The 18,456-nt window shown below is 45.3% G+C and overlaps 1 protein-coding gene across 2 annotated transcripts in view; it reads left to right on the forward strand.

Moving 5' to 3' along the window:
• epb41l5 (erythrocyte membrane protein band 4.1 like 5) overlaps window positions 1-18,456 on the forward strand; it is a 150,014-nt gene that overhangs the window by 52,974 nt on the left and 78,584 nt on the right. For both annotated transcript variants that reach the window (XM_078403326.1, XM_078403327.1), the window contains exons 3-7: window positions 4,617-4,659; window positions 7,273-7,351; window positions 12,657-12,701; window positions 16,385-16,437; window positions 18,316-18,436. In XM_078403326.1, the coding sequence (XP_078259452.1) occupies window positions 4,617-4,659; window positions 7,273-7,351; window positions 12,657-12,701; window positions 16,385-16,437; window positions 18,316-18,436 (341 nt within the window). The remainder of the gene's footprint in view (window positions 1-4,616; window positions 4,660-7,272; window positions 7,352-12,656; window positions 12,702-16,384; window positions 16,438-18,315; window positions 18,437-18,456) is intronic.

Here is an 18,456-nt window from a genome sequence, read left to right on the forward strand (position 1 = left end):
CCAGCTTTTTGTGTCTATCTTCGGTTTAAACCAGCATCAGTAGTTCCTTCCTACACATCAAGGGAATACCCAGCACTTTGTCCCCCCCCCCCCCCCCATTGTCATATCCTTCCTATTGCTGATTAACCAAGGAAGAAACGTGGAAATTCCAGTTCTCTCACCAATCAAATTCTTGCTCTCTATTGAACCCGACCAAAGGATTGGAGTTGAACATGGAGTTTCAGTGGTTTTAGATCTGGTTTGATAACCCATGCCTCCATGCCTCCAGAGGCACTCGCTGGAATTTAGAAGATTGAGGGGGGATCTTATAGAATCTTACAAAATTCTTAAGGGGTTGGACAGGCTAGATGCAGGAAGATTGTTCCCAATGTTGGGGAAGTCCAGAACAAGGGGTCACAGTTTTTTTTCACACAGAGAGTGGTGAATCTGTGGAATTCTCTGCCACAGAAGGTAGTTGAGGCCAGTTCATTGGCTATATTTAAGAGGGAGTTAGATGTGGCCCTTGTGGCTAAAGGGATCAGGGGGTATGGAGAGAAGGCAGGTACAGGATACTGAGTTGGATGATCAGCCATGATCATATTGAATGGCGGTGCAGGCTCGAAGGGCCGAATGGCCTACTCCTGCACCTATTTTCTATGTTTCTATGTTCTTGTGACATATAACATTTTAAAACGATGCACTCTTGAGAAACAAGGGTCTGCATTTGGAAGGAATTTTAATAAGTGATTATTTTAACCTCCCACCCAATGTGGATAAGTCCGTTTTGACATCTGCTTTGTATTTGCCTGGTTAATCCCAAGAGCTGCTTCATGTGAGAAGGCTGAAAGCTCGACATTTCTCTAAACAAAGTGCGCATCGATGGCTCGGCCAAGTGCTGCTAAATGTCTAGCGCTGGAATGTGTAGGAGCTGAAGGAAAACAGTCCTGAGATGAGAAAAGACAGGGAGTATCAGGCCCAGTCACTAATGCCAAGACTACTCCGAAGCAGAAATGACTGATGGCTTAAATTGTTAGCTTATTTTTTCTCGTATTGCCTTGCTTGGTTTTGAATGAATTGAAAAAGATGTTAAAGGGTACTCCTTGAATCTGGGCGTTGCTCCTTTGATTACTCTAGCCTTTATAGATGAAGCTGCTTGCAAAGGTTGATGTCGTTAATTTTGCTTTGTGAGAATGCCAAACCATGGGGCCAGCTTCATTCTTCTGAAATACTGACTGCAGCGGGAAGGCAGGGCAATGTTTTATTGCTCTTGTGAGGGTGCGTTGCTTGGAACAACGTGCATGTTTACTTTACTTCCTTGCAGCGGCAGAATCGAAGGGCCACTGGTGTTCCTTGGTTTTAATCCTGAACTTGGAAAGAAGCTGGCTTTCAAAAAGAATCTCCGCCAGGCCTATGATAAATGAGCAGATTTCGCTGGTGCATTTTGCCACCATCATTCATAAGTCATAGGAACAGAAGTAGGCCATTCGGCCCATCGAGTTTATTCACCAGTCATTGATGTTGAGTACCTGCAGATCATGGCGAGGCCAGCTACAGGCTTGACTGTGATTACTTCCATTGTCGATCAGCCCATAGATTCTGTCTGCACAATCTTGCAGATGGCAGGACAACCAGTGATCAAACCTGCATTTTGTGTTCAGTGCCTTTAGCAAGTAGGGGTGAAGGGGATTATTAATTATTAATATCCTCATTTCAACAGATTCAACAGATTCAACAGAGCTTTACTTGTCATTCGGTACCAAGGTACCGAACGAAATTACATAGCAGTCATACACAAAAAAGAACACAAGACACATGACCCCAACACAAATGTCCATCACAGTGACTCCAAACACCCCCTCACTGTGATGGAGGCAACAAAACTTCCACTCTCTTCCCCACGCCCACGGACAGACAGCTCGTCCCCGACCGACCCGCACAGTCCCCGCAAGGGGATGGAAGTCCCCGCGGCCGAGCCGCACCGGGCGCTAAAACATCCCCCGCCGAGCCGGGCGACGGAAGGCCCCGCGGCCGAGCCATGCGCAGCTAAGTCCCGCGGCCCAGACGCGCCATGCGATGCTAGGCCCCGCGGCCGAGCCGCACCAGGCATCGCTAAGTCCAGCGGCCGAGCCGCACCAGCGATGTTAGGCCCCGCGGCCGAGCCGAGCCGGGCGATGTTAAGTCCAGCGGCCGAGCCGCCCCGGGCGATGGAAGGCCCCGCGGCCAAGCCGCACTGGGCGATGTTAAGTCCAGCGGCCGAGCCGCACCGGCGATGCAAAGTCCCGCGGCCGAGCCGCGCCGGGCAATGTTGCGCCCCGCGGCCGAGCCGCACCGGGCACTGTTAAGTCCAGCGGCCGAGCCGCACCGGACGATGTTAAGTCCAGCGGCCGAGCCGCACCGGACGATGTTAAGTCCAGCGGCCGAGCCGCACCGGGCGATGGAAGGCCCCGCGGCCGAGCCGCACCCCGCGCCGTGAGGAAGAGACCTAAAAGAGGTTTCCCCCACCCCACCCCACACCGCCCCCCACCCACACCACCACCCCCCACACATACACAACCAAAAAAACAGCAAAAAAACATCCCAACACCGACACACAACAAAAAAAAAGGAAAAAAGACGAACAGACTGCTAGCGAGCCGCAGCCGTTAGGCGCCGCCACTTCCACATTTGAGGTTACCTGTAATAAATCAATAGGGAATTTGGGAGAATATGGATTATCCAAAATGTCGCTGAAATATGGATTTCTTTGGCAGTGTTCTAAGGCATATGGATTCAATGAGAAGGAGAATGGAATAAAAAGACATGCCGGAATAGGAATGATTCAGTGCATTTGGGAAGAAAATGGTGTGAAGCATGCGCATTGAACAGAGGGTGGTGAATCTGTGGAATTCTTTGCCACAGAAGGCTGTGGAGGCCAAGTCAGTGGATATTTTTAAGGCAGAGATAGATAGATAGATTCTTGATTAGTACAGGTGTCAGAGGTTATTTGGAGAAGGCAGGAGAATGGGGTTAGGAGGGAGAGATAGATCAGCCACGATTGAATGGTGAAGTAGACTTGATGGGCCGAATGGCCTAATTCTACTATCACTTATGACCGTAGGATCTTCTGAACCAGTTGTGATAAAAGACCTGTTTTTGTGGGGTTGATTCCACAAATTTTCTTTCACCTCAAGATGAGGTGGTTGTACCTGCCTGCCTCTTTGTACCTGCCTCCTGAACAGAGGGCAAAATGTCCATGGTTGTGCAACCAATGGAGCAATGAGCAATTTATTCAAATGTTTAGGTTAGTTTCGAGAGAGAGAGCGTGGATGCGGCTCGGGCCCTTCGGCCAACCAAGTCCACGCTGACCAGCGATCCCCGCACATTTTGACGCGAGGGACAATTATATCAAGCCAATTAGCCTACAAACCTGTATGTCTTTGGAGCATGGAAGGAAACCGGAGCTCCCGGAGAAAACCCACGCAGGTCACGTACAAACTCCGTACAGACAAGCATCTGTAGTCAAACCCGGGTCTCTGGTGCTGTAATGCAGCAACTTTACTGCTGCGTCACAGTGCCACACTTCATGTCTTGAAGCTACCTGCCCTCGGTCATTTGCTATAAAGCCAAGCCCTCAAGCAATTATATGAAATTGTAACACTCTATGATTAACTGGGGGTGTAATTTTTCTACTTTTGTGGTTTAAAAGGTAAATCAGTGGAGAGAGCTTGCCTCTCTGATCCCAATATAAATTTTGTTTCCATTGATACTTTGGAAAGCTTCCAACTTTGGCTCAAATAAAATCCTTTTTTCACAAAAGAAAATGATAAATCTGCTATGTTAGACCAGGCAAAGAATCCAGAAATCTGGAGAGGTGAATAATTTAAAAGTCAAGAATGTTTGCAAGTCAAAATCAAAATATTGGAAATATCAAAAGATGAAATGCAGCAAACGCTGAATAGGTCAGGACTTCTATGGAGAGAGAGCTCCTTTCAAGTCCCTGATCTTTCGTTACGAGTATTTTATTAGGGTATGCCTTTCCATTTTGTCTGTAGGAGGACAGATCTGAAGTTGCTTTTACGTCATCCCAGTCTCATTCGGTCTCGTGAGGTCGACTGTGCTTGCAGTTTCAAACGCACAGTGCTGGAGTAGCTCAGTGGGTCAGGCAGCATCTCTGGAGAACACGGATAGGTGACGTTTTGGGTCGGGACCCTTCTTCAGACCCAGAATGTCACCTGTCCATGTTCTCCAGTCTGACTCTCAGTCTGAAGAAGAGTCTCGACCTGAAACGCCACCTATTCCTTTTCTCCAGCGATGCTGCCTGACACACTGAGTCACTCCAGCATTTTTGTGTCCTTCTCCAGAGATGCTGCCTGACCCGATGAGTTACTCCAGCACTATATGTCCTTTTGCATCTGCATTTCCTTGTTTCTCCAGCTCCAAACTTGCTGGCTATGACATGCGACATGTTGGTATCGCAGAACTCGGTAAGTGTAGTCAACACTTTGGTCAATCGTGGAATGCGGCACATTTACTGAAGTGCAAGAGCACTAACTGTCCTCTGGTTTGAGTGGATAATGGGGAAGTCGTTGCTATTTGCTGGCTAACGTGGTCTCTCAGGCTTATCACAGGATAACGTGCCTTGGTGTTTTGTATTGCAGCACTGGTTGGACAACACCAAGAGTATCAAGAAGCAAGTGAAAAGTAAGTTGTCTTTGCATCCACTCGATTCCACGAGTAACATCTGCAAAGTGTTCCGGGCTTCTGATGTTTAGTTTAGCCTCTTGTCATGAGTATCGAGGTGCAGTGAAAAGCTTTTGTTGCGTGCTGAAAAAAGTGTGTATTGTCTTTCTGCCGACTGGCTAGTATCTGTTTAGTTCAGTTTAGTGACATGAAACTAAAAGGAACATGAAACTTCAGTCTGAAGAAGGGTCTCGACCCGAAACGTCACCCATTCCTTCTCTCCTGAGATGCTGCCTGACCTGCTGAGTTACTCCAGCATTTTGTGAATAAATACCTTCAATTTGTACCAGCATCTGCAGTTATTTTCTTATGAAACTAAAAGGAACTAAGCTGAAACTAACCAGTCAGCAGAAAGACAGTACATGACTACAATCGAGCCATTCACAGGTACAGATACATGATAAAGAGAATAACGTTTAGTGCAGGATAAAATCCAGTAAAGTCCGATTTAAAGATAGTCCGAGGGTCTCCAATGTGGTTGATGGTAGCTCAGGACTGCTCTCTAGTTGTTGATAGAATTGTTCAGATCTATTGAATGGCTCGTTGGAGGGCAGTTGAAGTTGTTGCGGGGCCTGGGACTTTGCTGCGATGCTTGCTGAAAGAGTTGGTCACTCAGCAACTCCAGTGGGTGGGCATCTAGGAACGGTGGGAGAGAGGGACGATTTCGGGAATCGCATCAGTGCTGAATATAATGGAAGATTAAGACCCTTTGGAAGGATGATGGCAGGAGCACTGAGTTTGCAGTTTGTTCACGTTATATTGTGACCACAATGTATGGAATTGCACTGTGGGTAGAGATTAGTACTTGCTGCAGCTGTATTAAACACAGCAACACAATAGCGCAGCGGTAGAGTTGCTGCTTTACAGCGAATGCAGCGCCGGAGACTCAGGTTCGATCCTGACTACGGCTGCTGCACTGTAAGGAGTTTGTACGTTCTCCCCGTGACCTGCGTGGGTTTTCTCCGAGATCTTCGGTTTCCTCCCACACTCCAAAGACGTACAGGTATGTAGGTTAATTGGCTGGGTAAATGTAAAAATTGTCCCTAGTGGGTGTAGGATAGTGTTAATGTGCGGGGATCGCTGGGCGGCACGGACTTGGTGGGCCGAAAAGGCCTGTTTCCGGCTGTATATATATAATATGATATGATAATAAATGATCAGTTATTCCAACTGAACCAGATAGTGGCGCTTACACCCCGGCGGTATGCACAGTCACTTCTCTAACTTCAAGTAGCCCTTGCTTTCCCTCTCCCTCCATCCCCCTCCTCCTCCCCAGTTCTCCGACCAGTCTTACTGGCTCCGCCTACATTTTATCTCTGTCCCGCCCACTCCCCTGACATTAGTCTGAAGAAGGGCCTCGACCCGAAACGCTCCTCATTCCTTTTCTTTTTTTAAATTTTTAATTTTTTAAAGCATATGTACAAATAATAATAAACGACAAACTGGTTATAGAGTCCTTACATTGCTTCAATTTTTAAATTTTTAAAGAAAAAATAAAGATGAAAAGAGGCTGGAAAAAAAGACTATAAACTAATAGAGAGAGAGCAAAGAAAAAAGAGAATTACTAACATAAAGATTATGGGGATAGATCCGGGAGTTAGTGAGTATAGTTGTACATCCAACCCTAAACTCAAGTTTTAACTTTAGTTTTAAGTTAGGGCGGCACGGTAGCGCAGCGGTAGAGTTGCTGCTTTACAGCGAATGCAGCGCCGGAGACTCAGGTTCGATCCTGACTACGGGTGCTGCACTGTAAGGAGTTTGTACGTTCTCCCCGTGACCTGCGTGGGTTTTCTCCGAGATCTTCGGTTTCCTCCCACACTCCAAAGACGTACAGGTATGTAGGTTAATTGGCTGGGTAAATGTAAAAATTGTCCCTAGTGGGTGTAGGATAGTGTTAATGTACGGGGATCGCTGGGCAGCACGGACTTGGTGGGCCGAAAAGGCCTGTTTCCGGCTGTATATATATGATGATGATGATGATAAATTTTAGTTTTGTGACAAACCCATTTACTTTTTTTTAAATTCAATAAATGGAGACCATGGTTTGTCAATTAAGGCAAACCTTATTTTTTCCAAATGCAAGGTCTCGGTCATTTCCGTAATCCACATTTTAATTGTGGGGGTTACTGTTTTTTCCAAAATTTAAGTATTAATTTTTTCACAGTTTTAAAACTGTAGTCAAGAAAGCGTCTCTGACTTAGCGTAAAGTTTGTAATGTGTTCTGATAATCCTAAAATTATTAATTTTGGATCTAAATCCAATTGGTTATCCCATTCCTTTTCACCGGAGATGCTGCCTGACCCACTGAGTTACTCAAGCTTTTTGTGTCTATCTTCGTTTTTATTCGTGTCCCTTTTTTTCAACCCAGCTGGAATAGAATGGTATATTCACTGGTATAACTCGGAAATAAGTGGAAACATGACCTAGAATGTTCACAGTGAGAAGAGGAAGCCAGGTTTTGACAAGGTTGGCTTGAAATCAGGGCATGTGCTTTAATGTATTTTAAAAGAATCAGAACACTGAGTAACTCTATCCTGGTGTATATATTGACTCTGGCTTTAATTCTTTTTAAAGTTGGCCCACCGTACTGTCTTCACCTCCGGGTTAAATTTTATTCATCTGAGCCGAACAATCTCCATGAAGAATTAACCAGGTAAGAAAATGTTTCTGTCTTGTTCCCCTTGAGAGTGGCACCTGTTCCAGGCCGGTGTGCGTGATGTATTCAAGGTTATTGGTAACCTATGCATTATTTTCTCAGCTTCTTTTTCACACACTGGTAAAGAAATTGGAGGAGAAATTGGAATTTGGCCGCAGGTAGTGAACGAGCGCTGGAATATTGACGTTGTGTGTTGCACTCTTGCCACTTGGTTCCATTGCGGTCATTCAGACTGAATGGTTGGTGCACAATAGAGGGATGTAGACCATCTTCTCTCCCTCCGATTGCCTGCAGGTTGAAGTACCAAGATTGCAACGGTGGAAGTGATCGCATAGAACAGGCCCTTTGGCCCGCAGTGTCTCTGCTGAACATGATGCCAAGACCGACTCTTATCTGCCTGCACATATTCCATATCCCTCCATTCCCTGCTTCTCCATGTCCCTCTTCAATTGGAGTCGAGGCTACCCATGGCATAGCAGATATCACCAAAGTCCAGACCTTTTCTTGCAATCTACGTTCCTGCATCAGTCCTAAATGTCCATTTTCCCATCTTTCCAACCTACAGCCACCAACCAATTCTAAACCACACGGGGGGTATTGAACCTGAGACCTTTGTGAGCTGTTCAACGAACAGAGCCTGAGTCTTCCGCTATCGGTTTGCATGAATGATTACCGGTCGACGTTGATCAATCAGAATTGGTATCATCTGCGGTGGAAATAATGCCAACACCAGGCGCGTTCATCAAGCTCATTTGCAAAATCCAGCCAGCTCTTGTTCTACTCATTGGATTGTAAAACTCTTTGTGATCCATTGTTGGATCTGATGGCTTTTAAATTCCAGCGTGAACTGGGCGGGGGCAGAGTTGTTGCCAGGAATGTGTTTAATTCAGCAGTCGGTGTTCCCCAAGGTGGGTGCACAGTATGTTCAGTGCTGGGCAATAATTCTACGGCTCTTGAAAGAAAGGCATGCTGCAACCTGTTAGCCTGTTGAGCCAGAGTTCAAAACGCATGTAAATCTAATCAGCAACACATACCTGCTGGGTTACTTGGCCGATAATGCGCCTGATGTTTAGTTGGCTTATTTCTCAGCAAAGTAGAAGTCCTGGCAGTACAATATTTTATTCTGTGGATTGATTAACAACATGGAATGTCTTGGCAAGCACTGAAAACCCAACCTGGTGTTGAAAGTAGAGTTCCATTGAACAGAGTTGTACAGCTCAGAAATAGGTCCGGAGATGGACAAAAGATGGCTATGAGTTACTCAGCGGGACAGGCGGCATCTCTGGTGAAAAGGAGTAGGTGACGTTTCGGGTCGGAATCCTTCTTCAGACTGAAAGATGGAGAAGGCCAGAAAAAAAATGGGGCCGGCAACAGATGACCTCAGGAACATCGACTTCTCCCACTTTAGATAGTTCCTCTGTCCCTATCTTCCCCTCCCCCTTCCCAGATCTCCATCTATCTTCCTGTCTCCACCTATATCCTTCCTTTGTCCCGCCCCCCTGACATCAGTCTGAAGAAGGGTCTCGACCCGAAACGTCACCCATTCCTTCTCTCCTGAGATGCTGCCTGACCTGCTGAGTTACTCCAGCATTTTGTGAATAAATACCTTCGATTTGTACCAGCATCTGCAGTTATTGTCTTATACTTATATATACCTCAGGAAGGGTGGAGTGCATAATGTCCCTTTGTTGGCTTGGGAAGATGTGCTCACGACAGGGATAAAAGGATGCAAACAGTGGAACCAGTAGAATGACCGAACAACATAAATAGAAGGTATCACAAAATGCTGGAGTATCTCAGCAGGTCAGGCAGCATCTAGGACAGAGGGAATGGGTGACGTTTCGGGTCGAGACCCTTCTTCAGACTGAAGAAGGGTCTCGACCCGAAACGTCACCCATTCCCTCTCTCCTAGATGCTGCCTGACCTGCTGAGTTACTCCAGCGTTTTGTGATACCTTCGATTTGTACCAGCATCTGCAGTCATTTTCCGGAACAATATAAATGGGTCCTTCGGCCCAACTCATCCATGTTCACCATGATGCCGTTCAATGAAAATCCCCTCCCCCTCATTGGACCCTCTCTCTTTCTACTTCTAAGTAGCTGCCCAAATGCCTTTTAAATAATTGTAAATCTATCTGCCTATCCCACTTCTTTTGGCACCTTATGCCATATAACCACCACCTGTGTGGAGAAAAATTTTCCCCTCAGATTTCTTTAAAATTTCTGCCCTATCACTTTAATTCTATTCTATCTACTCTTCACACTGCACAACCCTACCTCAGTAGTGAACTGTTATGGACTTTGTAAAGGTTGTACTATTGTAGCCTGGTTATTTAGTACTAATAATGGGTTTTTTCATAATTGATCATTGCATATTTATTTGCTATATTGTGGCGTTAATATGCTCATAAAGCCACAGCAAGCAGTTGAGTTTATTGTCACGTGTACCGAGCGAGGTACAGTGAAAAGCTTTTTGTTGCGTACTATCCAGTCATCGCAAAGACTGTACATAATTACAATCAAGATGTCCATGGTGTACTGATCAAGGGAATAATGTATAGTGCAAGATGAAGTCCAGTAAGGTCCGATTAAAGTAAGAATTTAAAGGTTCTATTAAGTAAGAATTGTTCCATAAGAGAGAATTTCATTGTTCCATTCCCATTGCAATGAATACTCTTGACTATTGAAAAAACCTCTATCTATGCTATCTATCCTCAACATTTTATAAAACCTGTTCGACAACCCATCAACTTCCATAGACAATAGACAATAGGTGCAGGAGGAGGCCATTCGGCCCTTCGAGCCAACACCGCCATTCAATGTGATCATGGCTGATCATTCTCAATCAGTACCCCGTTCCTGCCTTCTCCCCATACCCCCTGACTCCGCTATCCTTAAGAGCTCTATCTAGCTCTCTCTTGAATGCATTCAGAGAATTGGCCTCCACTGCCTTCTGAGGCAGAGAATTCCACAGATTCACAACTCTCTGACTGAAAAAAGTTTTTCCTCATCTCCGTTCTAAATGGCCTACCCCTTATTCTTAAACTGTGGCCCCTTGTTCTGGACTCCCCCAACATTGGCAACATGTTTCCTGCCTCTAACGTGTCCAACCCCTTAATAATCTTATACGTTTCGATAAGATCCCCTCTCATCCTTCTAAATTCCAGTGTATACAAGCCTAGTCGCTCCAGTCTTTCAACATATGACTCCATTTGTTCCAGAGAGAACGAACCCAGCCTATCTAATCCCTGTTTATAAGTAAAAGTCCTTAATTTCAGGCAAAATTCTGGGAATTATTTCTCATTTTTTCTAATATTGCCCCGTCTTATCTGTAGTGTGGCGACCAGAACTACACACAATTCTCCAAGTGCAGCCTGACCAGTGTTTTGTACAGCTGCAACGTGACATCCCAACTCGTATATGCAGTGCCTTGACCAATAAAAAGGCCCAGGGCCACCTTCGCTCCCCTCTCCACCTGTGTTGCCATTTCCAGGAAGCTTTGAACTTGCAGCCCAAAGTTCCTGTGTACATCAGCATTTCTGAAGTCCCCGCCACTTATTGTATATGTCCGGTTAACATTGTCAATGATCAGTGATTGAACTGTGGCATTTAAATTATTGGACGAAAGAACTTTATAAAAATGTTGCATTTTGATGTCTTATTAATCCATTGACTACTGTCCTCTAATGACCCAGAACATCGGGCATTTTGTGTTGGGAATACACTATTTTGTTTATGCTTGCTCCCATTCCGACTCCTTCTGTCTCTAACACCAGCCAGTGTGTTTGCATTTCTTGGGGTAAATTGGACGTGTGTGAAATTGATTGATTCACCTCCGTGACCTGACTAGCATTGAGTTCCCGATTTCTTGTGACCTTTCTATCTGCTTCTGTGGCCGAGCTGGTATTAAAACTGTCACACACTGACCTTTGATGACATGCCATGTGACTGAGCAAGCATATTATCAATTTAAATGGTAAAAACCTTTCCATGTTTGCACTGGTTTAAGGGCATTCTTTTGCTCGATGCCTGTCAGAGTATGGATTTATTTTTATTTTGCTTTTCATTTTAGAGACATTTCTTTCATGTGCTGCTTTTTAAAAAAAATAGTTGTTGACCTTATATATTTTTTTGTTATATTTAAAGTTAGAGAATAAAACAACACCAAATAAGTTGGCTGGTCGATCTTGCATGAAAGAATATCTAATTAATCCTATTCGCTTTCCTGCTCCTACAAAGCAGTTGAGAGCCTGTTTAGTTTAGTTCAGAGATACCGCGTGGAAACAGGCCCTTCAGCCCACCGAGGCCGCGCCGACCAGCGATCCCCGCAAATTAACACTATCCTACACACACTAGGGACAATTTTAAACATGTTCCCAATGTTGGAGGAATCCACAACCAGGGGCCACAGTTTAAGAATAAGGGGTAGGCCATTTAGAACAGAGATGAGGAAAAACTTTTTCACTCAGAGAGTTGTGAATCTGTGGAATTCTCTGCCTCAGAAGGCAGTGGAGGCCAATTCTCTGGATGCTTTCAAGAGAGAGCTAGATAGAGCTCTTAATGATAGCGGAGTCAGGGGGTATGGGGAGAAGGCAGGAACGGGGCACTGATTGAGAATGATCAGCCATGGTCACATTGAATGGCGGTGCTGGCTCGAAGGGCTGTATGGTCTACTCTTGCATCTATTGTCTATAATTTACAATTTTACCCACAGCCAATTAACCTACAAACCTGTACGTCTTTGGAGCGTGGGAGAAAACCGGAGATCGAGGAGAAACCCCACGCAGGTCATGGGGAGAATGTACAAACTCCGTACAGACAGCACCCGTAGTCGGGATCAAATCCGGGTTTCTGCCTCTACCGCTGCGCCACCGTGCTGGGCAGTAGGCAAATGTTTTGTCAGGAGAAGTGGTGGAAGCAGATGCTTTAGCAACATTTAAGTGGTATTTGAATAGATACATAAACAGGCGTGGAATTAAGAGAGAGAGAGAGAGAGAGAGAGAGAGAGAGAGAGAGAGAGAGAGAGAGAGAGAGAGAGAGAGAGAGAGAGAGAGAGAGAGAGACAGAGAGACACCATGTGCAGGCAGTTGTGTGGGGTAAATTGGCCTCGTCGTTGTCACAGCAATGTGGGCTGAAGGGCCATGAAAATTTAACCGTTTCCTTCATAAAATATTGATCTCTCATCTCCCATTATTTTAAGTACATTCCAGATCACAATTTGCTGTTTATCAGAAATAAAATAAATGTAATGTACTTTTCTACTTTCGGTCATTTCTCATGTCTGAATCCTTCTATATTTGCAGATACTTGTTTGTGCTACAGTTAAAGCAAGATATTCTGAGTAGCAAGTAAGTAATGCTTGGTTTACATTTTACTGGAGTCTTGCTTAGCATGGCCCAAGTTCAACCTGCTTTGCAAGTGATTAGATGGCAATGTCCTTTTATTTATGTGATGGAAAGATGGCTGAGTAAGTAGACTGAAGAAGGGTCTCGACCCCAAAAATCACCTATTCCTATTCCCCAAAGATGCTGCCTGACCCATTGAGTTACTCCAGGCTTTTCTTCGTTTTAGTTTAGTTCGGCCCACCGAGTCCACACCGACCAGCGATCCCCGCACATTAACACTATCCTACACATACGAGGGACAATTTTACATTTACACCAAGCCAATTAACCTACAGACCTGAACGCCTTTGGAGTGTGGGAGGAAACCGAAGATCTCGGAGAAAAACTCCACGCAGGTCACGGGGAGAAAGTACAAACTCCATACAGACAGCACCGGTAGTCAGGATCGAACCCGAGTCTCTGGCGCTATAAGGCAGTAGCTCTACCGCTGCACCACCGTGCTGCCTTGTGTCTGTCTTCTGAGCAAGTATGTGCTCTTTCATCTCGAACAAATGATTTATTTGAGGAACTCAGCGACACGATCAGCATCTTTTGCGGGAAAGGAATTGTTAATGTCTTGGATTGAGAAGCTGCATTGGTGCTGAGACTGGAGAAGGAAGATACACAGCGAGAGGATGAGTTGTGGAGTGGGGAGATGGAGGCAGGTGAGTGATAGGAGGAAGCAGTCAAAGAAAAGATGAAATGAGAAGGCAGGAGGGGCTGGGTTGGGGTTAAGATGATATTTTTTAATGGTGGGACTAAGGATCCTTCATACCAGTCCTACTTCCTCCATCTGTCTTTAACTGGTAGATTTCACTGGTGCATTTTGCCACCATCATTCATAAGTCATAGGAGCAGAAGTAGGCCATTCGGCCCATCGAGTCTACTCCCCAATCATTGATGTTGTGTACCTGCAGATCATGGCGAGGCTAGTAGACTGTGATTACTTCCATTGTCGATTAGCCCGTAGATTCTTTCTGCACGATCTTGCAGATGGCAGGACAACCAATGCTCAAAGCTGCATTTTGTGTTCAGTGCCTTTAGCAAGTAGGGGTGAAAGGGATTATTAATTATTAATATCCTCACTTGAGGTTACCTGTAATAAATCAATAGGGAATTTGGGAGAAAATGGATAATCCAAAATGTCGCTGAAATATGGATTTCTATGGCAGTGTTCTAAGGCATATGGATTCAATGAGAAGGAGAATGGAATAAATAGACATGCCGGAATAGGAATGATTCAGTGCATTTGAGAAGAAAATGGTGTGAAGCATGTGCATTGAACAGAGAGTGGTGAATCTGTGGAATTCTTTGCCACAGAAGGCTGTGGCGGCCAAGTCAGTGGATATTTTTAAGGCAGAGATAGATGGATAGATTCTTGATTAGTACAGGTGTCAGAGGTTATGGGGAGCAGGCAGGAGAATGGGGTTAGGAGGGAGAGATAGAGCAGCCATGATTGAATGGCAAAGTAGACTTGATGGGCCGAATTCTACTATCACTTATGACCGTAGGATCTTCTGAACCAGTTGTGATAAAAGACCTGTTTTTGTGGGGTTGATTCCACAAATTTTCTTTCACCTCAAGGTGAGGTGTTTGTACCTGCCAGCCTCTTTGTACCTGCCTCCTGAACAGAGGGCAAAATGTACATGGTTGTCCACCACACCTTGTGCAACCAATGGAGCAACGTACACGCTGCCTTAATTCTGCATCGCTCCTGTCACTTAGCTGCATTGTATCACTTTAAAAATGTTTAGGACTTCATTGACTGCCTTTCTGGAAATCCGAAGATAGACACAAAATGCTGAGGTAACTCGGCAGGACAGGCAGCATCTCTGGATAGAAGGAATCCGGACTGAAGAAGGGTCTTGACCTGAAACGTCACACATTCCTTCTCTCCAGAGACGCTGCCTGTTCCGCTGAGTAACTCCAGCATTTTGTGTCTATCTTCGGCGTAAACCATCATCTGCACTTCCTTCCCACACACTTTCTGGATATCCCTCTTATTTTTCTCTCAGTGGTTTCTTTCAGTCTGGCATCCAGGTATTTTCAATAAAATGTTTTCTTCAGCAAGTGGGGAGATGCTGAGGAGGTTGCATTTATTACCCAGCATTAATGGCCCTGGATGAGAACAAGTCAAGTTTCTCCTTCACCTTATAAGTTCACAAGACATAGGAGCAGTATTAGGCCATTCGGCCCGTCGAGTCTGTTCCGCCATTCGATCATGGCTGTTTTATTTGTCCCTCTCAACCCCATTCTCTTTCCGCAGCTCTTATGATGGTGATCAGAGGTTGCTGTTAGTAGCGAATTCCAGAGCATAACACGCCAATGAATTTTTTTTCTAAAAGGCAACACCTCTAAGCCAAGGTGTTGCTTGGAAAGACCTTGCTCCCAGAGAGTTGTTGTTCTTCTGCTTGAGATTTTGCCAGCTATGTCTGGTTACTTTTTAGCTCAGAGATGCAGCGCAAAAACCTGCCCTTCGGCCCACCGAGTCCGCACCGACCAGCGATCCCCGCACATTAACACTATCCCACACTCCCAACACTATCCCACACTCCCAATTTACGCTTATACCAAGCCAATTAGACAATAGACAATAGACAATAGGTGCAGGAGGAGGCCATTCGGCCCTTCGAGCCAGCCCCGCCATTCAACGTGATCATGGCTGATCATTCTCAATCAGTACCCCGTTCCTGCCTTCTCCCCATACTCCCTGACTCTGCTATCCTTAGGAGCTCTATCTAGCTCTCTCTTGAATGCATTCAGAGAATTGGCCTCCACGGCCTTCTGAGGCAGAGAATTCCACAGATTCACAACTTTCTGACCTATCCCTTATTCTTAAACTGTGGCCCCTTGTTCTGGACTCCCCCAAAATTGGGAACATGTTTCCTGCCTCTAACGTGTCCAACCCCTTAATAATCTTATATGTTTCGATAAGATCTCCTCTCATCCTTCTAAATTCCAGTGTATACAAGCCTAGTCGCTCCAGTCTTTCAAAATTCACCTACAAACTTGTGCGTCTTTGGAGCGTGGGAGGCAACCGAAGATCTTGGGAGAAAACCCCCATGGTCACGCGGAGAACGTACAAAGTCTGTACAGACAGCACCCGTAGTCGCGATCGAACCCGTGGCTCCAGCGCTGCAAACACTGAGGCAGCAATTCTGCCGCTACGCCACGGTTCCACCTGGCACTTCGTCTTCAAGATTAATATCAATCAACCCCACAAATATCTACAAATACAGCCCAAACTTAATAGTGCCAAATATTATTGACATAAAAATCTGCGGTAACGATACAAAAGCACCTGTAACGTGGTTTTTTGCAGGCTTACAAATTTGTTTAAATAATATCCGTTCTTCGAGAATTAGCAAGTTACTATCTGAATCTTATCGGTTTTATAATACAATGTCAACAAGTATAATTGTAATGTAACTTGATCTGTTACAGCAAACCACTAAAAACAGACTCTGTTAGAACAGATTTCCCGTCTTCCTTGAAGGTAAAATTGCAATGGCGCTCACACTGAGTGGGGAATTCTGGGTAGAGGTCCACATCCTGTCGCCCAGTGGTGTGCTGCCTGGAGTGAGTTTATCCGCAGATTAACGTTATTAAACTAAATTCTTTTATTTCTTTTCCCTCCAACAATCCAGGTTAGAATGCCCTAACGACACATCGGTGCAGCTGTCAGCATATGCCGTCCAAGGTTTGTTTTGTTTATTGCGGGTTTGCATTAAAGTAATGAAAGCCATTTGATGCTTTCAGGTTAAAGTTCCATCTAGACTGCATTGAATGTACTTTGCTGCTTTGACAGCCCCGGTGCTCCTTGGTTAGATGATACCTAGAAAGCATGTCAGCTCATCAAATGCCACATCTGGAAACCTTTCCTTAAATGCCTCAAAGTAGGAAATGGGGAGCATGACATTTTATCACCTTAGCAGAGGGTCAACACGTTGGATTCTTGTTTGCAAACTGCTTGTGGCCGGTGTTTTATCACACAGATAACCGATTTTTCAGTTTAGTGTAGAGATACAGCGCGGGAACAGGACCTTCGGCCCACCGAGTCCGCACCAACCAGCGATCCCCGCTCATTAACACTATCCTACACACACGAGGGACAATTTACATTTTTTATACCAAGCCAATTAACCTACAGACCTGTATGTCTTTGGAGTGTGGGAGGAAACCGAAGATCTCGGAGAAAACCATATATATTTTATTTCCACTCATCTCTAATTTCCCCCCTGGTATAGTATGGCACTTTATTTGTCACATGTACTGAGGTACAGTGAAATTCATTTTTGCATACGGTTCAGAATAAGTATCACTACACATCAGTATGTAGATATATATTAGATAAGCATCTCAGATACAGTACCAGTGTATAGCAGTAGTACACTGAGAGAGTATCCAGAGTCACCAGTTTGGCGCCTTTTTAGCATGTAGACTCAGTCAATTTAAAACATAACATCCTGGCGACTTCTGAACCAGGACTGGTGAGCATGAGTGGCGAGTGGGAACAATTGTGTGTGAGTTAATGTCTAGGAAATTAATTTCCAGTGATAGTCACATTGTGCTGGAGTAACTCAGCAGGCCAGGCAGCGTCTCTGGAGAACACGGATAGGGCAGGTTTCACGTCGTGGTGAGGGTGTGATGTGGAAAGAAAGATGGAAGAGAAGAAGTGCAGGACAAAGCCTGGCAAGTGATGGGTGGATATGGGTGAGGGTGGGGGTGGGGGGTTGTTGATAGGCAGATGGTTGGATTAAGGCCGGAGATGAAAAGACAAAAGATCTGAGATAAGAATTGAAGAGTTGCGAATTGTGAAACTGGAGGAAGAAATTGAGGGAGGGGCGGAATAGGCGTGAGTCCAGATGGAGCACAGGGGAGATGGGGATGGGATGGGGGAGAGAAAGATGGTTGGGAGAAAAGGAGGAGAGCGTTAATTAGTTACCTAAAATTGGAGAATTCAACGGCCATACTTTTTCCGGTTGTAAGCTACCAAGCAGACTGAGGTCCTGTTCTTCGAGTTTGCATGTGGCCCCACTCTGGCAATGGAGGAGGCCCAGGGCAGAAAGGCCAGTGAGGGAATGAGAAGAGGAGTTAAAATGATTCGCAACTGGTAGATCCAGTAGGCCTTGGTTGACGGAGCGCTAATGTTCGGCGAAATGGTCGCCGAGTTCACGCTTGGTCTCGCCAATGTAAAGGAGGCCACATCAGGAGCTGGAGTTGGAGGAGGTGGCGGAACAGTACATCATATTCACTTGGGCAGCTTACAGCCCAGCGGTATGAACATTGAATTCTCCGATTTTGGGTAACGAACCAATCCTCCCACCGGAACTCGCACCTATTTCTCCACACTCTGGTTGGCACGCAAAGCTTTTCACTGTATCCCGGTACATGTGACAATAAACTCAACTCAACTCAACTCAAAACTCTCACACACGTTTTCTGAACCATTCTTAGGAGAGTCATTGAGAGATTATCTGCTTAGTTTGCAAAGTTTCTCTTTTTAAAATGTGATATTGTGGAGAAGAGGAAGAGTTACTAATTTTCTTTGGGTTATTTTCTGATTACTTCAATGTAGCTGAAATAGGTGACTGCGATCCTTCGGACCATGGACCAGACTTGGTGTCGGAATTCAGATTTGTGCCAAATCAGGGCGAGGAGGTGGAGTTTGCGATCTTTGAGAAGTGGAAAGAATGCAGGTTTGACATTCTCATTCTGT

Source organism: Rhinoraja longicauda, chromosome 8 (genome assembly GCF_053455715.1).
Source record: "Rhinoraja longicauda isolate Sanriku21f chromosome 8, sRhiLon1.1, whole genome shotgun sequence".
In the NCBI taxonomy this organism is placed as follows: domain Eukaryota; kingdom Metazoa; phylum Chordata; class Chondrichthyes; order Rajiformes; family Arhynchobatidae; genus Rhinoraja; species Rhinoraja longicauda.